The 25580-nt window shown below is 32.2% G+C and overlaps 2 protein-coding genes and 1 pseudogene across 2 annotated transcripts; all 3 read left to right on the forward strand.

Annotated features, from left to right (window-relative positions):
• The first annotated feature begins 1136 nt into the window (after window positions 1–1136).
• LOC145586687 (cysteine proteinase inhibitor A-like) lies at window positions 1137–2362 on the forward strand. The gene is made up of 2 exons (XM_081643580.1): window positions 1137–1316; window positions 1942–2362. Exons 1-2 carry the CDS (start codon window positions 1197–1199, stop codon window positions 2149–2151), a joined length of 330 nt encoding a protein of 109 aa, XP_081499706.1. The 5' UTR covers window positions 1137–1196; the 3' UTR covers window positions 2152–2362.
• A 2879-nt stretch (window positions 2363–5241) lies between these two features.
• On the forward strand, window positions 5242–8441 carry LOC145584413 (protein FAR1-RELATED SEQUENCE 5-like; annotated as a pseudogene).
• Window positions 8442–21581: 13140 nt separating this feature from the next.
• LOC145586688 (cysteine proteinase inhibitor A-like) lies at window positions 21582–22849 on the forward strand. The gene is made up of 2 exons (XM_081643581.1): window positions 21582–21742; window positions 22423–22849. The coding sequence occupies exons 1-2, from the start codon at window positions 21617–21619 to the stop codon at window positions 22630–22632; spliced, it is 336 nt and encodes a 111-aa protein (XP_081499707.1). The 5' UTR covers window positions 21582–21616; the 3' UTR covers window positions 22633–22849.
• The last annotated feature ends 2731 nt before the right edge of the window (window positions 22850–25580 follow it).

Raw genomic sequence — 25580 nt, forward strand, 5'->3', positions numbered from 1 at the left:
ATATATATTTTCAAAATATCAACTATTTATAATTATTGTTTATTGTTAATTAAAGATATTAATAGTTGAATTTGTGCATTGGCAAACGTGACTAAAGAAACATGTCAACTAAAAAGAAACAGAGGAAGTATGTGTTATCATTTATGATGGTTTTAATCGAAATGTGGTGATTTTACTGTGTTTATTATTAATTATCAGGAATTTTGATTTCGGGTATCTTTAAGTTCTAATGTAATACTCCATCTGTTATAAAATACTTGCTCCATTTTTCATTTCCGGCCACTTTTAAATTTATATGCACTAAACTCTCAATTTTGCCAATCTACATTATATTTTCTTCCTGATTATTCTTCAACTGACCATGTCACCATTGTATTTCACTATCATAAATTTTCAGAGGCACTCAGGTAGTTTGACTTATACTCATGAGGAAGTTTTTTGTTTTGTTTTGTTTATTTTTTGGTGATCATAAAGTTTCACAATTATTAAGCATGATTTATTTTGAATGTTGAAAGAAAAGTTGTGCATTTTCAAGATGATGGTGAGCATATGGTAATTAATGTTATAGAGTAACAAATTTTAAATATTTTGAAAAATTCACGAGATTAATCCCAACTATTGGTGGTCTTCCCATATTAATTCCAACTTAGGATTATTATGAAATAATCCAAATTATGAAGGGTGCCTTCCAAAATCACGAGATTAATCTGGTATGACTTAAAGTTAAAACCAATAGGTAATTTTTTATTATTTAAAAATCACCCTGTTTCAAGGCCCTCAGATTATAAAAGTTTAACCACGAAGTACAATAAATAACTTAGTCACTTTACATTTCAACGACAATAAGAATCAATGGTGATAAGAAGATAAAAAAAATACTTTATCCATTATCATGACGAATATTTTATTTTATTTTCTATCCTTTAAAACAACAAAATTCCTCAACACAAATAAAGTGTACATGTATCAACAAATCATCGTGTATGTCAAAACATGTAATTAAGAATCAACTTAAAGTTGGTAAGTAGTCCAAATTAACAGGAATATATTCATTAAGTCACAAATATGCTATAATTGGGGAAAAAAAATGTAATTATTGATTCCATTTTTCTATCCTATAAATTGAGAGGTTGGGAAAGATTGGAATTTGCAATACAACAATACACAACAACATAACACAAATTTCATACGCAAAAATGATGAATTCCTGTGCTCAACAGAAGAGCATGCCTGGAGGCCTTGTGCCTGCAGACCCAAACAGTCCAAAGATCCAAGAGATTGCTGCTTGGGCTGTTGGGCAGTACAACAAGGAACAAGTAAGCTCGCTCTCTCTTTTTTTAATTATCCTTTTTACCATTTTATATGCAACTAATCATGACCAGTACTCCCTCCGATCCATTTGTTGTGAGTGAAATGTTTCGACTTTTTGCACTATTCACCTAATCTACTCTGCCAAATTATAGTAATTTATACTTAAGAAAAAAATATATAGTTTTGTGGATATTTGTTGGAATCGTCTCAATCACTTGTACCATGCATGGATATAGTAAGAAAGTAAAAGAGGGAGTAGTGGGAGAAAGGAATGGATTTTATTACCTTTTGCCTTGAGGGTGTATTTATAAAACCTAGCTTATTCAAATCGTAACTACTTTCTACTCATGTATCCCAATATTGATGGATTTGGGATTCCCTTAATCCCTTATCCTCACCTGGTCACCCCTTCTACTCTTAAACGTTGACTTTTACATGTAATTGAGATGGCTAACTTGTAAAAGGTGTTGATTACAGTAAGTTATAAGGTATTTCTCCGTACCAAAATAAATAAACAAACCTAGTCCACATACATCTTTAGGTGAATTGTTATGTTGTCGAGGGATGACTTGTTTTTAATTTATCAAGATATGTAAGTATCTCATTTATATATGTGTATGTAATTTGCAGGGAACATGCCTTGAGTATGTGAAAGCTCTGAAAGCGGAACAACAAGTGGTTGCTGGTATGATGTACTACATTGAGCTCGAGGCGGTTGATGGTTGCTTGATGAACAAGTATTATGCTAAAGTTTTTGATCAGTCATGGACCCAAACCAGAAAGCTCGAGGAGTTCAAGTGTCTGCTCCAAGAAAATGATCGTGTCGCCGTTGCCAACTAATGTTCAACCACACACTCTAAGCTATATCTAAGCTAGATAATGTATGCAATATATAGTGCAAGATAATAAACAGGACATAGGAGTGTGATGTACATATATATAGTTACATCAAAACTACTATGAACTACTACTATTCTGAAAGTCGTCTTACATGACTTATTTAGGTTATGTAAAACTACTATGAACTATCTAATTAAAATGTTTGTATGAATTTGGCTTATACATTACTTCCTCTGTTTTTTTTTACTTGACCTGTTTCTTTTATTACGTTTGCCATTATTGCCAATGCAAAACTTTAGTGATCAATAACTTTAGTTCTCTATAAGTTAAAATTATAAAAGTTGTATATTACGATAGTATTTATTGTGACGAATTCAAAAAGATCCCACATGAATATATATATTTCCTTTTATATCATTCACAAAAGATGGTCAAATAAGAGGTGGTGAATAGTGTAAAAGTCAAAGCGGGTCAAGTAAAAATGAACGGAGGAAGTATATATATATATATATATATATATATATATATATATATATATATATATATATAGGGTCAGGATCCGGTGAGAACCACCTTTTATGTGAGAACCCACACCTTATGTGAGAACAAATCTCAGCCGCTAGATTAGATGAAATCCAACTGCTGAGATTATAAGCATGCCTAACAAACTAACTTTCAGCATCTAATTTATCTCTCCCCTCTATTCTGTATGCACATCAAAGCTCATCAATGACGATTTACTTATCAATGGCGATTCACTGAGTATGCTCTTCTTTCGGCAAATTTCAACGGTTTCTTTCTGCAATTTTCAACGGTTTCTTTTTGCAAATTTTAACGGTCGCAATTTCATCCATCATTGAGGTTTGTTCGTAATTTTAATTTTGAATTGCATGTTAATCTGAATGTTCAAAATATTTTGATTTTACATCTCTGAAAAATTTGGAATTGCATGTTAATTTTTGAATTGAATTACATGTTAATTTTCGAATTACATTAATCGAATTGAATGTTTAATTGCATCAATTATTTGATTGAATTGAATCAATTATTTAGGTTTGATTAATTTGATAGAGATTTTACTAATATCAGATTAAACTTGATAGTGATTGAATCAATTATTTATGTTGTTAGTAGGTTTTTATTTTCAATTGAATGTTGTTATTATGTTCTTATTTTCAATCAAATTCAAAATGAGCAAATAAATTAAAATGAGCAAACCTAAATATGTATAATAGAACATTTAAAATGAGGTAACTACAATTAAAATGAGCAAATATTAATGACATTCATAAGTAATTCAAGGATCTATAAGTTTGGCAAATATTAGCTTGTAAAAACACTAAGTATACAGAATTGTGTATGTATGTGTGTGTGTGTGTGTGTGTGTGTGTGTGTGTGTGTGTGTGAGTGTGTGTGAGTGTGTGTGTGAGTGAGTGTAACAGTGTGTCTGTGTGTGAGTGTGAGTGTGAGTGTGATTGAGTGTAAGAGTTTATATATGTGGGCATTGAATTGCATGTTCATTTGACAAATGAGAAAACCTATCCCCCCCTGCCCCCTCCTCTTTCTGCTTGCAATTCTGATTTCAGAAACTGATTTCAGTTATAATTATAGATTATGAAATTATTGAGTGTGTGTGTGTGTATGTGTGTGTGTGTAAGTGTGTATCTATGTCTGTGTGTGTGTAAGTTTGTTTAAGAAACTGATTTCAGTTCTAATTATTAAGAGTGTATGTGTGTGTGTGTAAGTGTGTATCTATGTCTGTGTGTGTGTAAGTTTGTTTAAGAAACTGATTTCAGTTCTAATTATTAAGAGTGTATGTGTGTGTGTGTAAGTGTGTATCTATGTCTGTGTGTGTGTAAGTTTGTTTAAGAAACTGATTTCAGTTCTAATTATTAAGAGTGTATGTGTGTGTTTAAGGAGGTGCATATTCACAAATAATGAGCAACAACGAACAAGTTGAGAGTCAATCAAGCACCATCACAAATGTGCCAACTACTCCTACAATAGTAGTTTCTCCTAAAGTAGCACCTTTGATCACTCCTGGAGGAACAAAAGAATGGCATCCAATATGCCCCAATGAGTTGAAACCAGCTATAGGGATGAAGTTTAATAATCTTGAAGAGGGCCTTGAATTTTATAAAGGCTATGCATTTGCTTCTGGTTTCAATACAAGGAAGTCTACAACTAAAAGACAAAGAAGAAGCAAAGAATTAAAATATCAGTATATCTTGTGCAATAAGGAAGGATACAAAGAGAAAAGAAAGATTACTGTAGAAAAAGATTTACATAACAAGGAAGGGGAAAACAATGAAGAAAAAGCTTCAATCAAAAGGAAGAGACTCGTTACTCGTGTTGGGTGCAAGGCACATATTGTCCTAAAGCTCTGTGATGATAACACATTCATAGTGACAAAATTTCATGAGGGACATACTCATGCACTTTATACACCTAGCTGCAATCTATTCCAAAAAGAAGGAAGGAAAATGAACATTTTACACAAAAAAATAATTGTGAATAATTCTAAGGTAACACTTTCAAATTCTCTTATGTTTCATGAATTCTATCTATGTTCTAATAAAAGTTGTTAGCTCATTTGACAAATGAGCAAATAATTTTTTGCTCATTTGTCAAATGAGCATTGAATTGTTTCATGAATTCTATGTATGTTCTAATAAAAGTTGTTTGCTCATTTGACAAATAGGCAAATAATTTTTTTCTCATTTGACAAATGAGCATTGAATTGTTTGCTCATTTTAAAAATGAGCATTGAATTATTTGCTCATGTGACAAACTGTGTTGTTCTTTAAATAGGTGAATATTGGTCCCGTTACAACTTTTCGAATGATGAAGGAAATTATTGGAGGATATGAAAACATTGGTGCATCTAAGGAAGATTTCAAAAATTTTCATAGAGATTTAAAAGCATACATTCAAGGAAGCGATGCTCAAATGTTCGTGGATAACTTTACCAACAAAAAGCTAATGTGGAGCGCTTTTTTCTTTGATTTTGAGATGGATGAAGATTATTGTCTTTGTAGAGCATTGTGAGCAGACCCCCTTTGTAAAAAGAGTTATGCTCTATTTGGTGATATGGTATCCTTTGATACCACATACCAAACCAATAGGTAATTCATTTATGTGTTATTACTAGCCATTGCTGAAATTAATGACTTTGTTTTAAATAAAATTAGTTTAATTGCTCATTACTTCTATGTGAAAATTGAATACCCCCATAAGTCTAATATTCTTTGATAAGAGTATGTATATGGGCATTGAATTACATGTTCATTTGACAAATGAGCATTGAATTGTTTGCTCATTTCACAAATGAGCATTGAGTTATTTGCTCATATGACAAATGAGCATTAAATTATTTGCACATTTGACAAAAGAGCAAAGAATTGTTTGCTTATTTCACAAATAGGCATTGAGTTATTTGCTCATTTGACAAATGAGCAATTGATTATTTGATAATATTTCAAATGAGTATTAAATTATTTGATCATTTAAACTATATTTTGTATGTGTAAACAGGTACAATATGGTGTTTACTCCATTTACAGGCGTTGACCATCATAAGAATTGCATTAATTTTGCTGCTGGTTTCATAGCAAAGGAAGATATCGTGTCATTTGAATGGCTGTTCAGATCATTCCTCAAGGCAATGGGTGGGAATGAACCTAATTGTATGATCACAGATCAGGATCCAGCAATGAAAATTGCTATTAAAAGTGTGTTTAAGAAGACTGAACATCGGTTCTGTATGTGGCACATAATGAAAAAGTTACCAGATAAGGTGGAGAAATCAATCATGCAAGAAGAAACTGGTTTCCTAAAAAAATTATGTGCTTGCGTTTGGCACCTTGAAATTGAACCTGCTGAGTTTGAAGAAAGGTGGAACAAGGTGATGATTGAATACCACTTGGAACAACATGAATGGTTAGGTTATATGTACAAGATAAGAGACAAGTGGATTCCGGCCTATTTCAGAGATGTGTTCCTTGGAGGAATAATGCGTACAACATCAAGATCCGAAAGTGAAAACAACTTTTTCTGCTCCTTTATCAATCCTCATGTGTCACTTGTTGAGTTTTACTTGAGATATGAAGCTGCAATTGATGCCCAGAGACACACTCAAGGTCAGAATGATAATGATTCAAAGCACAAATATCCTGAGTGCAAAACACCACTAGGGATAGAAAAGCATGCCTCACATTTATATATTAACTCTGTGTTTTATGAATTTCAATACGAGGTTGAAATTGCTTGTTTTTCTTGTGGTGTTGATGAATTGAAGAAAGAAAATGAATTGGAAGTTGCAACAGTAAGTGAAGGAAATCGGACTAGAACATTTGATGTTGTGTTTAATCCAACTAACTATGACACCACATGTTCTTGCAAGCTATTTTTATAGGCAAGGAATTCCATGTAGACATATGATTTGGGTTTGGAAAGCAAAAAGGTTTGAAACCATTCCCGAGCAGTATATGCTACACAGGTGGACTACTATGGCATTAAAGAAACCTATTTTTGACTTGGGAGGAAACCTGTTGGAGCAATGTGCTAATATAATAGACAAGAAAAAATTGTTAAATGATTTATGGTCAGAGATACACACTTGTGTAAGTTTGGCAGAAGGCAAAGATGAAGATATTCAAGACCTTGTGATAAATCTTCAAGGAATAAGAAAGGATTTGGAAGCAAAGAGGATTGCAAGAAATAATGAAACAACAGCTGGAAGTGCAAAAAACAAAGAGCAAGACATTGAGCTATTGATTGGAGCTAGTGTGCCAACTGAAATAATTGTCAAACCTCCAAAAGTTTCAAAGAATAAAGGGACTGGAGTTCATGTATCAAATGAAGAGACATCAAAAAAGAAAGCGAGTGAGACTGATGTGTCAAATGTTGAAACAAGAGGTAGAAGTGCAAAAAGGCTTAAGGGAGAAAAAGAAAAGGCTGTAGAACAAAACCAAAAAAAGAAGAGATTGTGTAGAGGTTGTGGTGAATTGAGTCATCATGATATTAGAAATTGTCCAAAAAAAATGTAATGGTACTTTTATATACATATAAGATTTTGTTGAATTTTTATATTTAATAATATATTATTAATTTTGTACTAATCATAGTTTAATGCTTTGCAATATTGTTGAATTGAAAATAGAACATATTCAAATGAGTGACTAAATATTTGTTCATTTCTCAAATGAGCAATAATTCCTTGCTCAATAATCAAATGAGCAAATAATTATTTGCTCATTTGGTAAGTGAGCAAATTAGCTATTATATGAACTTGGAACAATTATACTCTTGTTTCATCTCCCAGTCCAAAATCAGCTCTCCTTGGGTCAAATGAGCAAACATATCTTTTCTCAATCATCAAATGAGCAAGTAATTCCTTGCTCACTTAGCAAATAATCAAAAAAGGTAAAAGCTCATTTCTTAAATGAGAAAAAATAGTTGCTCATTTGTGAAATGAGCAAACATTTCTTTATTCATTTATCAAATGAGCAATAATTCCTTGCTCATTAATCAAATGAGCAAATAGTTAACTACTCATTTTGTAATTATTTGCTCATTTAGCAAGTGAGCAAATTAGCTATTATATGAACTTGGAACAATTGCTCTCTTGTTTCATCTCCCAGTCCAAAATCAGCTCTCCTTGGGTCAAATGAGCAAACATATCTTTTCTTAATCATCAAATGAGCAAGTAATTCCTTGCTCACTTAGCAAATAATCAAAAAAGGTAAAAGCTCATTTCTTAAATGAGCAAAAATAGTTGCTCATTTGTGAAGTGAGCAAACATTTCTTTATTCATTTATCAAATGAGCAAGAAATTCTTTGAACATTTATCAAATGAGCAAGAATTCATTGATCTATCATTTAATGAGCAAACATCTGTTTGCTCATTTAACAAATGAACGAATATTTCAAATGAACACTGGTTGTATATAACAAGGTATGTGAAGTAAAAACAAATAAAAGATTGAATTTTAATTCAAATATAATCATCACTATAGTAAAAAAGGGTAGGCTTCTATTGAGAAAATCTGTTTATAAATCAGTTTTACATCATTCAAAGACTACTTAAAAGTAGATAAAATCTTAATTTACCCAATTCCCTAAACCAAAAAAGACAAATCATCACTACTAACTATTTAATTCCCTAACATTCAGCTTTCATCAGTCTTTTGCTCTTTCTTCCTTGAACTTTTTCTTCTTCAGGCTCTTCTTTTTCAGCATTTTCTTCTTTATCAGCAACAGAAACTTTACTTTGCTTTTTCTTCTTCTGAGCAATTTCTTTAACAGATTGAATAGTGTTCACTTCACTTGTAATTATTCCCAGGGTGTACTTTTCACGAAGTTTAGTCAAGATTATCAGCTGCAAAACAAATAACATAATCAAACCCTATACAATTAAGGAGATTTCAATAACATGAGCAAACATGTAAAAGTAACACCACAAGTTGCAGTTGTAACTTGTAAGGCAATGGCCTACGGTATTGCTAGATTAATGGACCATAGACCTCAAAATTAAAGTAAACATTTGATAGGAATCCTTGCTCATTTATGAAATGAACAAGTAAATCCTTGCTCATTTGTCAAATGAGCAAACATTTCTTTGCTCATTTGATAAATGAGCAAGTAATTTCTTGCTCATTTAGCAAATAATCAAAAAGTTAATTGCTCATTTCTTAAATGAGCAAAGAATTAGTTGCTCATTTGTGAAATGAGCAAACATTTCTTTGTTCATTTATGAAATGAACAAGTAAATCCTTGCTCATTTGTCAAATGAGCAAACATTTCTTTGCTCATTTGATAAATGAGCAAGTAATTTCTTGCTCATTTGATAAATGAGCAAGTAATTTCTTGCTCATTTAGCAAATAATCAAAAAGTTAATTGCTCATTTCTTAAATGAGCAAAGAATTAGTTGCTCATTTGTGAAATGAGCAAACATTTCTTTGTTCATTTATGAAATGAACAAGTAAATCCTTGCTCATTTGTCAAATGAGCAAATAATTTCTTGCTCATTTAGCAAATAATCAAAAAGTTAATTGCTTATTTCTCAAATGAGCAAAGAATTAGTTGCTCATTTGTGAAATGAGCAAACATTTCTTTAAAGTAAGCAAATAGACCAAAACATCTTATTATTAATGAGACTAATCTAAAAAACTTACATTATTTTTCTTCAAACCAGGATCCCACTTTGCACAACCCATGTATGTTTCCATGAGTCTCATCACTGCAACTCCACAAAGCAAATGATTTTTATCCGAAGACTTCCATGGACCATTAATCACAGAAATTTCCATCCGCTTGATATCATTTGCCAAAATAGAACTATGTACATTTCCTTCACATTGAATAAAGTTTGAAAAAGCAGTTCTCTGAAAATTAAAACATCAAATAAGCAAACATAATAAAATCTGATCATTCAAGTAAAAGAAACAAACATAATGTGAATAAAGATTAACTTTTAAGCCATACCAAATGTTTTAAAAGCTGTTTATGATCTCCAACATCTTCGTTATAATCAAAAAGCTCGATATTACCATTCAGTGTGGTAGTGTTAAAACATACCAAATAGTAATGATCTTCTTCATAAACTGGGAAGAAAAAAAGCTGAATATCCTTGTGTGGTACAACTTATTTTATGTACAAATTCTCAGCAACCTCAAAAAACATCTTATTCCGATGGGCAACAGAATCTATCTCATAGTGAATAATACAGTCCTACATGTTAAAGAAAAAAAAATTAATTACAACAAAAAAACAAAATAATTCAATAAAACAAAATAAATGAAAGAATTTGAACTTACGGTAGCACTAAGGTCAAAAAAGAAACGAGCAGGAGAATTTGGATCTCTAAACTGCTCATTATAATTCAGAATGCTACACCAAGCATTAATGATCTCTGTATCAACTTTATATTTATTATAAAACTTCTCAAGATGTAATCTCAAAATTTCAAGACCATTCTCTCCATAAAATACTGGTTCACTGCATAAAAAGAATAAAGAAAGTTAGTATGACTAAAACAAATGGAAGTTAATGTACAAGATAATAAATTCTATAGATAAAAAAAATACTTACAAACGATTTTTATCATCAGCAAACATTGCTCTCAAGACGCTCATCTGAACCGGTGATAATGGATTGTAAATTATCATAATGCGGGACTTAAAAGGTGATCTAAGAAGCACTAATGGCTGAGGTTTGCGTTTCTTTGGAATAGAACTCTTCTTTTCAGTATCACCTTTTCTCTTATGCACAATTAAAGCTTCTTGAGCATCAGAAATGAGATCTTGAGGATTAGCAATCAGAGCATCACCAACAGCTTGAGAAGCATCAGCAACAGAAGCACCAACTTGTGCACTGACAGAAGCAACTACAGGTTCAGTAGGCGCATTGCTAGGGGGAGAATCAGTTTCTTGAGAAAAGACTCCTAAACTGAATGTAGGAGTTCCAGATTCTTTGGCAAGTGAACGTCCTGAAGCAGATTTGAAACTTGAATCTCCAATTTTTTTGAACACATTTTCAGCAGCCCTATCTGAACATCCAACATCAGGGATATAACTTGCTATCTGAACACTTTCAGAAGCAATCTTAGTAACATCAATGGGTTCCGATTCATTTGGATGAACAATCATTGCATTGATTGAAGATTCAGCATGCTTTTTGTTGCTTGAAATCTCATAAAACCTATCCCAAGCTTCAATTACTGCTGGATCTTGACAATACCCTTCATCTTGGCTAAATTAAAGAGTATTATCTTCAGTCAAAGTTTTGGAGCTCATCTTATACTCATCACAAATGCCCATGGCATCTTCCTTCAACTTTTGTATCTTCTCGTTGTTTGGAAAATACTTGATGGCAGTTTCATGTTTTTTTACAAAAATGCATGTATGCCAAGACCAGGTTTGTAGATGCTGTTGCAAGCTCCATAAGGCATTTCTGTAAAAAAAAAAATAAAAATAAAAAAATACATAAATAAGATAAATATAAATGAGAAGAGTAAATATGAAATGAGCAAAGTGGAAATGAAATGAGCAAAGTGGATATGGAATGAGCAAAGTCATATAAAAATGAGCAAATTGAACTTTATATGAGCATTGAAGTTTTTGCTCATTTGACAAATGAGCAAAAAATTAATTGCTCATTTTACAAATGAGCAAAAAATTAAGAACTATAATGCTCCTGCTCACAAGAAATATCCACATATTTATCATATATGAGTTTTACAAGATTGCAGTAACCAAAGACCAACATTTACATAAAATACTTTTTCTATATTCATGAGATGCATATGAGTAATGCAAAAGCACACATATGGCCACTTGCCTCTATGCATCATACTGAGAAGAACTCTAAAAATGAACAAAAAATTAATATTGGTTTCCAGAAAACTCATATAAATACCTTCTTTGGATCTTGTTCACTTTCTTCATTTTTTGTACGAATTGGATCAGATTGTTCCTAAAGACAAACAAACAAAAAAAGAAAGTTAGAACAAGTTTGAAAGCAAATATCTTAACAAATATAAACCAATCTTACTTATAACACATAACCAATTGCATAATTTGCTCATCTGTCAAATGAGCAAAAAATTATTTGCTCATTTCAAATATGAGCAAGTAATTGCTTACTTATTAGACAAATGAGCAAAAATTAGTTGGTCATTTCCAAAAAGAAAATAGAATATAACAGTATATATGGTTACCTTATTGGCAATTACTTGAGTTTCCACTTCAAAAGGAATGAATTTTTCCTAAATAAAAAACAAAAAAGTTAAAAAAAGTAGGATAAAAAGGAAAAGAATAAAACAGAAAATTATAGTTAAACACCATTTTAGGCTGTATCATGCTAGAAGAACCAGCATCAAGCTTTTTAGCACGAATATTTCCAAGCCTCCCTTTAAAGAGTTCCAATTTCTCACGTGTTGACAACATAGCTGTTGTCCACTCTTTCAAGATTGGAATTTCACGTGCAGCTCGAACTTCCTCAAGTACAAATTGATCAACATATAATAACTACAAAAAGTAAGAAAAGAAAAATTAGTAATTAAAAATAAAAAATAAGTAAGAAATACTACATTAAAAATAAACAAAAATTAATGTAATACCATAAGAAACAATAAAGACCCAGGAAAAGAACGAGTTGGACGTTCTTCCCATAAAAGCTTGCCCTTCACGAGAGAATCAAGGATATACTTTGACCAATTCAAGTCCTTGATTTTATCAACATCAGAAAGAAATGTAAGAATATCATAATTAATATTCATGTTTTGTTTCCCTGACAAAAAAATGAGCAAAACAAAAGAGAAATGAGCAGATAGAAATTTAAGTGAGAAAAATAAAATAGAAATGAGCAAACTAAATTGAAAATGAGCAAATTGAAAGTAAAATGAGCATAATAAAAATAAGAAGACTACCATCCATCAGTGTAGACACACAAAGAACTACAAAGTTCCGTTTGAACATAGCACCAGCTGACTTATGCTCCTTCAAAAACTCTTTAAGCTCCCCTATTTTGATAGAGAGTGAGTTGCTTTGGAATTGCTTTTTCCATTGCTGAATGACTTTTTTATTTCTGGAAAAATTATTTTTATCAATCTCTATGCCCCCTATTGGAAACCCAAGAACTTCATGCACATGGTCTTCAGTAATACGGAAAGGATCAGAATCAGGAATATTTAATGAGCACGTCTTAGCATCAAAGTGCTGCACCAACCATAAACCCAACCGCAAAGGCAGTTGGGTCACCTTCAAAAACTCCATCGACCCAAATCCTATATCTCTAACTGCTTTCAACTGATTTTGTGAAACTAAAACTGATTCCATAACTTGAACAATGGATGAGGGTGACATCCGACTATGCAATGTCCCATGAATGTGAGACTTCAAACCTTCCACTTCATTGCCTGACTTCAAACCTTGCAATTCATTGCTGGATTTCATCTCCACTACCTTAATCATCTGTTTTTCTTTCTTTAATGTGTCCTTTAAAACCCATTTTCCTTTGTCATTAGAAGATCCTGTCTTGAAACTCATTCCTTTATATTGTGGTTGTGTAGAATGACCAACAACTCCTAATTGTGCTGGCCCTGCTGCATCTTCGTCACCACCAACAACTCCTAACTGTGATGCCCCTAATGCATCTTGGTCACCACCAACTCTTAACTGTGCTGCCCCTGCTGCATCTTGGTCACCACCAATAACTCTTAACTGTCTTGCCCCTGCTGCATCTTGCTCACCAACATTAACAGCAGAATTTGTCTCAACAGATGTCCTGCTCAACAAAATAGGTATCCTTGATGTCAAATGAGCAAATACTTAGCTACTAATTTAACAAAATGAACAAAAACTTAAATGCTCATTTCTCAAATGAGCAAATAGTTAATTACTCATTTCTCAAATGAGCAAATAGTTAAATGCTCATTTGTCAAATGAGCAAATAGTTAGTGCTAAAATGAAAAACAAAACATAAAATGAACAAGTTATCAACTACTTTCAAAGCTGTGAAGAAGTTAGAGAACTTGTTTTTAAACTCAAATTCTTTCTCACTGATATCTAATTTAAGACCTGATGTGCAACATAATGAACTAACTTCTAGGCTTCTGATGTGAAAAGCCAAATAGTAAAACGCCTTCAAACTATCAGCTTCTTGGCTTCTAATGTGAAAAGCCGAACTAAGTACACGACGAAGTTGGTAGCTTTGTGGTGACAATAGTAATAACATTGCACAGGGAATTTTGATTGTGATAATTTCTAAGACAAACAAAAGAGATGAGAGCCCTGTACTCCCATCTTAAACTGTTTTTTTTTTCCTATTTGCTTTCACATACAAGTATTAACCAGTGGCAGTTTTAGATGTATTGAAAATTACTTCCCAACATAATCTACAACTTTTTATTGCTTGTAAATGTCAATTAAAAAGCTAATATTTCATAAATGAACAACAAAACATAAAATGAACAAGTTATCAACTAATCTACAAGAACTCCCATACAAGTAATACAACTAATCAACTAATCTACAACAACAAAAATAATAATAACTCAAATAATAAAAATAAAATGAGCAGAAACACATACATTGTATTTTCTTGAGGAACATTTGCAGAATCCATAGCAATTACTTCTAGGTTTCCAAAAAAAACAAAGAAAATGTAAGATAATTACTCATATGAAGCAAAATTAAAACTAAAATCAACTAATAATTACTCAAATAAAGCTATAATCAAACAAAAAATAAGATAAAACCAGAAAATAAAACATAATTGAGAACTAAAGTAAACCAAAAATCAAATTAAAATACACAAAATAATTAAAATACCTAAAATCAAGCTAAAATCAACACAATAGCACAAATTATCAGTGAATTCTAGGTTTCCAAAAAAAAAAAACGAAAAAACTGGACACTAACAAAAATAAGCAAAATCAACTTGATAACTACTCAAAAAAACGAAAATAAAACTAAAATCAATGAAAAAACAAAGTAAAACATTATCGACACAAATTGATAAACAATGTGAGCTGAATGTGAAAATCGAAATGATAACTACTAAAATCAAACGAAAATCAAACGAAAATCGAAATGAAAATCGAAATGAAAATCAACAAATGTAACTGAATGTGACCTAAAATTAATTGAAGAACACGAAAATATAAACATTAAACTCACCTTGAAAAAGAATTGATGAAGATTGAAGGAGTAGTGATGAAAAATCAGAGAGAATAGCAGAGAGAAAGAGAGTAGAAAATAGAGAAATTGTGAGGAGAGAGAAAATAGCGCATGAAAGAAGAAGGAGAAGAGGGAAAAAACGCAGGAGTTTTGTTTGACCGGGATTTAATTGTGGCCGTTGGATGTAATTGATCCAACGGTTATAATTAGTCCTCACATATAATAGGGTTCTCACATAAGGGATGTGGTCTCATATGATCCCATTTCTATATATATATATATATATATATATATATATATATATATATATATATATATATATATATATATTTATATATGCATGAGGCTAAATGTAGTTAATTGGATCTATTGAAAGCAAATTTTCTAGATGCATGCATTGCTAGCTAGAATTCCATATATAGAAGACTAGGCTTTGTTTTTTCATCCCAAAAAAACTCGTAAAAGACAAAGAGAGTCTATAAGTTCAGATCATTATATGATAAATTCAAATGTGAGCTATTCAAGTTCAATTCAAAATTAATACGGAGTAAAAAAGTTAAGCATTTATAGATGTTTGTAATAATTAATAAGCGATATGGCTCTAATTTTTTTTTTTTTGAAAGCAGCGATACGGCTCTAATTAATCATTGCTTAGTTAATTATCAAGATATATGATACTCATTTTTTCAAGTTGAATTGATCGAGACCTTAAATTGTAAAGAGTTAACCGTATATAAAGAATAACTAGTTTGAGGCCCGGGTGATGCCCCGAGTCATTTTTCTTTTATATAAAAAAAACTATAGTAAATTGTTTTTAAAAATAACTTTAATAAATTAAAGGGAAATCTATTGATGGTTTTATAATTTAAAAAAAAATCATTTTTTTTATAAATTTTATTGAAATTAACAAAATTCATTATGAAATATGCAGTAACCTAACTTTTATACTTCCTCCGTTACGAATTACTCGCAACAAAGGGGTATTATTTGTGAGACATAAAATATTCCTTTGTTGCGAGTAATATGTAACGGAGGGAGTACTTCATATTAGTTTGTTTTATCTGTTAAATGAAATTTTATCTACCATTATAAATTTTTTCAAAGTATAGATGAGCAAACGAAAGAATGAGGATTAAAAAATTAGCATTTATGAACATTAATTTCTTGTGAGGGAAAATTGATGATTAGTTTTAATATGACATGAATCACATGACCCCACATCATTTATTAATTTATGACGACACGTGGCAAAAAGGATGACACGTGGCACGATTACAACTCTTGCCTTGGGTTTTAAGCCAAAATGAAAAAGCTGCTTTGAATAGCTTTTTTGTTGGCTTTTGGCTAGTTGGCCCACAAATTATCTAATAAACAACCACAACCAACAATTAATTTACCAAACACTTTTATAAATAGCCAGCTTAAACAGCCTTTCAAAAGCCATTATAAACAGCCAAACATTCCAGCTGGTCAAACAAGCCAAGTGAACCAGCCAACAGCCAACCGCCAACATCCATTTGCCAAACAAGGCCAATATATATATATAGATAAATCACTTTCATTTCACATTAACCGATGACAATAAGATAAGATTCTTTCAATGCAATCGTGAAGAATATTTTATCTTTTCTAATTTCCATTGACTGTACATATGACAATCCCTTATATATTTCAAAAAAAATAACAATAATAATAAAAATATTATATGTGTAATGATTTATTTTTATTATATAAGTCAACTCTTGAGAAGTTTGATGTTCACCTAAAATAACTGAAAAGAAATTTTCATGTACTTAAAAACTAGTAGTACTAAAGTCAAAATGCTATGAGTTGCCATACATGTATGTTTTTAAATGTGAAGCACAAATCTGGGTGAAGTTAATTAAATCTAGTATTATAAAATTTAATTCTTAAGTTGTGTTTTGAGTGATTAGTACAAGTACGTAAATTATAACTTTTTCAAACCCTTTCATGGCAAAAGCTTGTGATTTAGGTTGTAACAATGTTTGACTTAATTAACTGTCAAGTGATCCCAAATGCAAATACAATTAGAATTTCCTGATTACAAACCCTTTTTTCTAGCTAAGCTAGTTGTCTATTTCATAGATCAACAAAAAAAGAAATCTCAACATGTACGTTTTGCCTATTTTTATTACATGTCTGCACCCTTTATTTCCCTCCTTTTGTTTGAGTCCCAATTTCAGAATTTGTAGCCAACAATTATCATGCATAAATATCACCATTTAGAGCTATTCATCGATCCAAGACTGGTTGTTATAGGGTTTTGGACCGGACCAGACCGAAAACTGGAAAACAAATTTCTCGATCCGGAGACCGGACCGATTAGTTTGGTCCGGTCCATTTTCCGGGCCGGACCAAGGTTTGAACACCCCTAATTGTGTTACACTATGATGAATATTCTCGAGGAACGAAAAGTATTACTTGTATATTAGTCCCTTGACTCCTTGAGCTTGTGCAATATGCCAATATTAACACTTCCATGACTTGAGTTTTTAATTAAGTTTCAATTATAGTAACCTAATGTTAGAATTATTATGGATAGGCAATAACCCTTTTTTTTTTTTAAACCTTGAAGTACAGTAAACACTCTCATTTCACATTATTCAAAAGACATTAAGAATCAATGGCGACGTGAAGATAAAAATACTTCCTCTGTAATTGCAAATAATACTTTTTTTTTCCCCCGAAGAAATCGTTAAGAATATTTTAATCTCAATTATTGGTTGTCTTCTCATATTAGTCCCAACTAAGATTTATTGTGAAATAATCTCAACTATGAAGGATTGAAGCTAGGGTGCCTTCCAAAAATGATCCGGTATGACTTAAAACCGGTTAAGTAGGTAATTTATTATGATTATTTTTTTAAAATCACCCTCTTTCAAGTCCCTTAGATTATAAAAATTTAACCATGAAGTAAAATAAATCACTTTCACTTTACATTTAAACGACAATAAGAATTAATGGCGACAAGAAGATAAAAAAATTTCCATAATCATGACGAATATTTTATCTTTTCTTCTATTCTTTTTAAATAACAAAATTCCTCAACACAAATGAAGTGCACGTGTATCAACAATTCATCGTGTATGTCAAAACATGTAATGAAGAATAAACTTAAAGTTGGTAAGTAGTCCAAATTAACAGGAACATATTCACTAAGCCACATATATGCTATAATTGGGGAAAAAATGTAATTATTGATTCCATTTTCATATACTATAAATTGACTAGGTTGCGAAAGATTGATATTGTGCAACACATATATACAATACACAACAACATAACACAAATTTCATACGCAAAAATTAAAAGATGATAGAGTATAAAATATATTCCTGGGCCTCAACCATCAGTTTAAGCTTTTGGTTGAGTTGGTCCACTAACATGGTATCGGAGCCAGCGTGACACAAAGGCCACGGGTTCGAATCTCATCCACCCCCTACTTTCAAGTGGAATATTAAGCGCAGGGTATGTGGAGGGCCCATGCTGCATCCACACTTCTATCCCAACGGGCTCTCGTGTGAGGGGGCGTGATAGAGTCTAAAACATATTCATGGGCCTCAACCATCAGTTTAAGCTTTTGGTTGAGTTGGTCCACTAACAAAAGATGAATTCCTCTGCTCAACAGAAGAACATTCCTGGAGGCCTTGTGCCTGTCGAGTGTCGACCCAAACAGTCCTTGTGCCTGTCGAGTGTCGACCCAAACAGTCCAAAGATCCAAGAGATTGCTGCTTGGGCTGTCAATGAGTACAATAAGGAACATGATGTAAGTTTTTATTTAACTAATACTTGACACGTCGAACTAAGATTATCAGACCGTCTTTCACAAGAGCTTGTCTTATAGGCCGGTAATGTTAACAAATATAACACATGTATGGGCAACGGTGATTCCAAAGTCCAATTTTATACTACGTACGATCAGAGTATTATTTAGTACGAGTATCACTTTACCTTACCAATATTACAACTTTGAACTAGTTTTGACCGGGTTAAAATCCTCTGTCCCATATAATTACCACTATATGTGGTTACACGTACGTACTTAATCCTGTTGGTCCAAGTCGTACATTCGTGTTTAATCATTGTTGTAATTTGTAGGGAGCAAATCTGAAGTTTGAAAGGGCTACAAAAGCAGAACAACAAGTGGTTGCTGGCACAATGTACTAGAGTAAATACAAGTCGATATCAGATATCAACAAAACTTGTTAATATCTAGGCTAATTTTGTAAATTTAGCTACCACACCAAGGGTAATATTGTAATTTTAGCAACCACACCCCCTTTCTCTCCCCTCTATCACCACCGTGCAACCTCTACTACCACCCACAACACCACCTTTACCTTCACGAATCGACCCCTGCCGACCACCGATCGACCCAGCCGACCACCACACGGTCGCCGCACCAACATTCGACCGCCGCAACACCACTAGCTACCACCCACAACACCACCTTTAGCTTCACTAGCTTTTACGAATCGACCCCAACCGACCACCACAGGCCGCTGCACCAACATTCGACCGCTGCTACATCATTAAGCTAGTACGAGCAAATCCCTTTCCCTAAAGGGTTTAATTTGTATGCCCCCAATTTTCTAAATTGCTACTAGGGTGTCGTTTTTTTGGCCTGTCGGCTGCTGTAGATCCGCGTATGTGGTCGACCTTGGGCATGAGAATGGAGGAGAGAGAAAGAAAAATTGGTCATGTGAGGGGAGGAGAGAGAAAAATTAGTGATATTAACAAAAGTTTGTTGATATCAGATATCAACTGGGTCTGGCTCAATGTACTACATTGATCTGGAGGCATCTATTGGTACCAGCGGCATGACGAACAAGTACTTTGCCAAGGTTTTTGAGCAAGTTTGGACTAACACTTTGAAGCTTGAAGAGTTCAAGCCTATGTTGCAAGAAAATGCACGTGTCGGATTGCTAACTAATCTTCAACAGCCATGCTCAGATCAAATCTCTACATACATGCAAGAAACCATTTTTGGTGTGCTTATATTAATTAGTTACATCAAAAATTAAAAAACTACTATGATCTAGTGAAATAAAATCTTGCATGACTTTGTTTATGTAATAATGTTGTGGTTTCTGTGTGGTACCTAAATATAACTCTTCGATTAATTGGGTTCATCACTTAAAGTTACTCAAGTACGGAGTATCATGGATGATCGAGTATATAAATTGATTATGGGCTTTAACCAGTGAACCAGCAGATGCATGAGTATGATTTAGTATACATTTAATTGAATTTGAAAATTTAATAATCATTTATATCACGCATAATCTCTTATCAATGAAACCAAATTCACTATACTTCAACTAGAATTAACTCAAACTACTTAAAACCTTATCACCCTGCTCAAAGCCATCATAGAGTGCTCCAAACACGGGAATTCAATAATATCATTGACACCACCTTTGGAAAGTTACAAACGGAATATACTTCATTTTGTACGTTATTTTATATCAAAATTGATCCTTAATTTTTTTTTTTTGGGGCTTATTTTCACTTATCAAAACTCATTTTTATTGATTGAACTTGATTTATCTAGGCTTTAAATTACTAACTCCAACAAAATTTAATAAATTATAGAACCCATTTGATTAAAAAAATAAAGTTGCGATCATATTAAATTACTAAGTAAAAATAAGGTAAACTAAAATACAACCTTATTCCCCTCAATTAATTATTCCATCTATAAAATGTGCTCTTACTTGCAATCTCAAAGAATAATAAGAGTGCTTCATTTGCTTCCTTGATCGTCAAAAAAAAAAAAAAAAATGGTGCCTCTTTACCCTTTGAATATAAGAAATCGCTCACTTTAACTTAAAACTAATACCGGCCTATAGAATAACTTTCATTGCATATTATATTGACAACATTGTAAATAATAATAATACGGAGTAAAAAAAACATTCATTCCTTTAATTATACTACCTGGTTGCTTTATGTTTGTCTCATTTGAAATATTTAATTCAAAGAAAAAAAAAACACCATTGACCATGACATGTTCATTAATATGGAGTATACAACAACAAAGTCATAATGTCAAAAAGATTTGAGGTCAGCTAATATATATGAACTACAATTCGAAATCCTTTGTGAAAAGTGGTGCAAAAATATGTATTGAATGTTAAAGGACCAACTCAATCAAAAGTTTAAGCTAATGGTTGAGGCCCATGAATAAATTTTATATTCTATCACTCCCCCTCACATGAAAGGCCCTTTCGGCATGAAATATGGATGCAACACAGGCCCACCTATACCTGACGCGAATTAATTTCACTTTGAATGAGGGGTGGATGAGATTCGAACCCGTGACCTTTATGTCACGTTGGCTCCGGTACCATGTAAAATGGGAGAATTTTCCTTGGAGGCATCTTATTGATATGTGCCGATAATATACCCTTTTGGGTATTAGATTTTACAATCATACAATGCTAATTATGGACACTAAAATATTTACATATTTATATTGTCTAACATTGAAGACAGTGAAAAAGTTGACAAACATTAATAAACAAAGGTGCAAATTGAGTGCTTTGTATTCTCGAGCAATCTACAAGAATTAACAAGCTTGGTACACAATAAATCAGTATCATTTGACAAGAATATATACTTGTAAGACACTAGGCCACTAACGCAGAAGATTCGAAATATAGAGCAAAAATGTGATTCTTGATTACAAATCTTATCCTATATATTGACAGGGTTGCCCAAGTCTGCAACACACGTACTCGTATATTATACAGGACGAAGAATGAAGAGATCGATTTGCTCAGCTCAATCGACGAAGAATGTCGGAGGCCTTGAGCCTGTTGAGCCAACCAATCCTAAGATCCAAGAGATTGCTGCTTGGGCTGTTGGCCAGTACAACAAGGAACAAGTAAGCTCTCTCTCTTTTTTTATTATCCTTTTTATCTTCTTATACGCAACTAATCATGACCAATACTCCCTCCGATCCATTTGTTTTGTAAGTGAAATGTTTTGACTTTTTGTACTATTCACCTAATCCACTTTGACTAATTTTGGCAATTTATACCTAAGAAAATATATAGTTTTGTGGATACTGGTTGGAATTGTCTCAATTATTCATATCATGGATATAGTAAGAAAGTAAAAGAGGGAGCAATGGGAGAAAGAAAGGGATTTTATTACCTTTTGCCTTGAAGGTGTATTTATAAAACCTTAACATGTTATATTTTTAGATCATGATGGGCTTAGGCTTATAGTTGGGCCTCGTAAATTGAAGGCTTTGTCATTAATTTATGCATCATAGTGGGAAAATCACCTTGTAACTTATTCGAGTCAGAATTACTTTCTACTCATGTATCCCAACGGGAGTAGTGAGAACGTTGACTTTGACACGTAATTGAGATGACTAACTTGTAAAAGGTGTTGTTATAAGGTATTACTCCTTACCAAAAAAAAAAAAAAAAAAAAAAAAAAAAAAAACCTAGTCCACATACATCTTTAGGTGAATTGTTATGTTGTCGAGGGATGACTTGTTTTTAATTTATCAAGATATGTAAGTATCTCATTTATATATGTGTATGTAATTTGCAGGGAACATGCCTTGAGTATGTGAAAGCTCTGAAAGCGGAACAACAAGTGGTTGCTGGTATGATGTACTACATTGAGCTCGAGGCGGTTGATGGTTGCTTGATGAACAAGTATTATGCTAAAGTTTTTGATCAGTCATGGACCCAAACCAGAAAGCTCGAGGAGTTCAAGTGTCTGCTCCAAGAAAATGATCGTGTCGCCGTTGCCAACTAATGTTCAACCACACACTCTAAGCTATATCTAAGCTAGATAATGTACGCAATATATAGTGCAAGATAATAAACAGGACATAGGAGTGTGATGTACATATATATAGTTACATCAAAACTACTATGAACTACTACTATTTCCAAATTAAAGTCTGTCTTACATGACTTATTTAGGTTATGTAAAACCACTATGAACTATCTAATTAAAATGTTTTTATGAATTTGGCTTATATATTATATATGCATGCATTGCTAGCTCGTTTTCCATATATAGAAGACTTCGAGGCTTTGTTTTTCATCCCAAAAATTATAACTCGTAAAAGACCAAGAGAGCCTATAAGTTCAGATCATTAAATGATAAATTCAAATATGAGCTATTCAAGTTCAATTCAAAATTAATAAAAAAATTTAAGCACATATATAGTTAATGCAGAAGATGTAAGTATAAGCTCAAATTTGCTCCATATAGGGACAGAGGGAGTAACAGAAAAGATGAATGAAAGCTTAATTAGGATTGAGAAACATAATTAGGGAATACACGCCGATGTTTGTAATAATTAATGAGCAATATGGCTCTAATATGTATTTAGTTAATTATCAAACTATAGGATATTATTCTTTCAAGTTGAGTAGACCGAGGCCTTAAATTGTAAAGAGTTAACCGTACATAGAGAATAATAAATCACTTTCATTTCACATTAACAGATGACAATAAGATAAGATTCTTTCAACGCAATCGCGAAGAATAATATTTTATCTTTTCTAATTTCCATTATTTAAAACAGCAAATGATATACATGTGTATTATCAAAGCAACATGTAACTAGGAATCAAGTTAAAGCTACTAGATGGTCCAAATTAACAAGAATATATTCACTAAGGCACATATAGGCTAATAACAAGAAAATGAATTGAAATAATTGATGAACTGCTTCCATTTTTGAACCCTATAAATTAAGAGGCCGGGTTGTCCAACACATTACGCACAATACCAACACATACAATACAACGATATACACAATGCAAGTACATACATTGCAATTTCATACGTGAAAATGAGTTCCTCAGCTCAAGAGAAGAAGCCTGTTGCTGGAGGCAAACGTGTGCACGTCGACCCAAACAGTCCAAAGATCCAAGAGGTATCCGCTTGGGCTGTTAATTAGTACAACAATGCAAGGAACAGGTAAGTTTTTAATTTATCATGTGACTTTACATTATTATTATTATCTCCGATTTAATTTCAAAATTATTTATAAATTAACAAATTAATTACGTACTCCCTGAAATATCATTATTATTTCAGGGAACAAACCTGAAGTTTGTAAGTGCTTTTGACGCACAAACAGAAAAGGTTGATGGTGTGATGTACTATATTGGTCTAGAAGCAACGGATGATGGTTAGCCTTCGCCGAACCCTGATCTGAGGAAATTATTCAGCTACGGTTTTTGAGAAGGACAATACCCTAGCCTTGGAGCTTGTAGAGTTCAAGCCACTCTATCAAGGCAATGCGCGTGTCGCGGTTGCCAACTAGGCTGGCCTTCAACAGTTCAACATTCATACTATAATCTCTGATTAAGTATGCAATGCGCAGATTTTTTTTTTTCAATTTGGTGTGCTTATATTAGTTACATCATAAATAAAAGGATTTTTTTGTAAAAAACTACCTTTTATAATCCATCTTTTGCGAGAAACTACTACAAAAACGAAATGTTGTAATTAATTACCTTTTAAAACACAAAATGTTGTAATTTACTACCATCCATCGGAAAGTCAAAATTGACTTTAATTTTCCGGCGTTGACCTAGGCACGTGACCCTCACGTGACCTTTAATGAAAAAAAATTCCCCCTTTTTTCCCATTTTCTCCCTCCCTTTCCCCAATTAACCTCATTTCATCCCCAAATCCCTAATTTCAATTCGAAAAAGGGGGAATTTTTTTTCATTAAAGGTCACGTGAGGGTCACGTGCCTAGGTCAACGCCGGAAAATTAAAGTCAAACTTGAATTTCCGATGGATGGTAGTAAATTACAACATTTTGTGTTTTAAAAGGTAGTTAATTACAACATTTCATTTTCGTGGTAGTTTCTCGCAAAAAATGGATTATAAAAGGTAGTTTTTTACAAAAAATCCTAAATAAAACTATGTATCTCGTGAAATAAAGTACCAGTAAAAGTCTTGCATGACTTGGTTTATGTACTACTTGTAAAACTCTTGAGCATTTTACATGTATACATCCTCTACTAAAATTTGGTGCTGATAAACATTCCCTCTTTATTATATAATAAGGCCGAGTTTTAAGATTTATATAAGAACTAGTTTAGTGCCCCTTGCGATGCCCGGGTTGTTTATTGAATTTTAGAATAAATTTTTAATCTTTATAAGATTTGCTAGATTGTGAAGTATATTATTTTAACCGATTTTATTTTAACCGATTAGTATATATTAAAATAATTTATGAGAATTTTTGAGAATTATAATCTAATAATTTTGTTAATAGAATTATAATTGAATTTGTACATTTGAAATATTGGTATTTTATCGAAAATAAAACTAATATTATCCTAAAATTCTATCCAAATAGAATTCTAAATTAACTTTTTTTTATTTTATGAGGTCTATTTAAATCTATCCAACGTGGCGCGAGACTTGGCGAAAAGTTAGAACGCCAAGTGTCGCTGTCTCGTGACCTGGCTAAAAGTTTAGCTTTATATATTAGTTATATATGATTTATGAGTGTTATATTTTTTTAATAAAATTATAATTTAATTTGTACATATGAAATATTGGTACTTTATTGAAAATAAAACTCTAAATTAACAATTTTATCCTAAAATTCTATCCAAATTTGATTGAAAATAGAATTCTAAATTAACTTTTTCATCCTACAAATTGAATTCTATATAACTCTATCCTAGTTTTGTGCCCCGTGCGATGCCCGTGTTGTTTATGGAA

Source organism: Chenopodium album, chromosome 16 (genome assembly GCF_948465745.1).
Source record: "Chenopodium album chromosome 16, dcCheAlbu1.1, whole genome shotgun sequence".
NCBI lineage: Eukaryota > Viridiplantae > Streptophyta > Magnoliopsida > Caryophyllales > Amaranthaceae > Chenopodium > Chenopodium album.

Excerpts from the sequence above, each read along its gene's own strand:
- LOC145586687 (XM_081643580.1), top strand. The coding sequence starts at position 1,197 with ATGATGAATTCCTGTGCTCAACAGAAGAGCATGCCTGGAGGCCTTGTG. Across the intron at positions 1,317-1,941 it reads GGCAGTACAACAAGGAACAA|GGAACATGCCTTGAGTATGT; the intron begins GTAAGCTCGCTC and ends TGTAATTTGCAG.
- LOC145586688 (XM_081643581.1), top strand. The coding sequence starts at position 21,617 with ATGAAGAGATCGATTTGCTCAGCTCAATCGACGAAGAATGTCGGAGGC. Across the intron at positions 21,743-22,422 it reads GCCAGTACAACAAGGAACAA|GGAACATGCCTTGAGTATGT; the intron begins GTAAGCTCTCTC and ends TGTAATTTGCAG.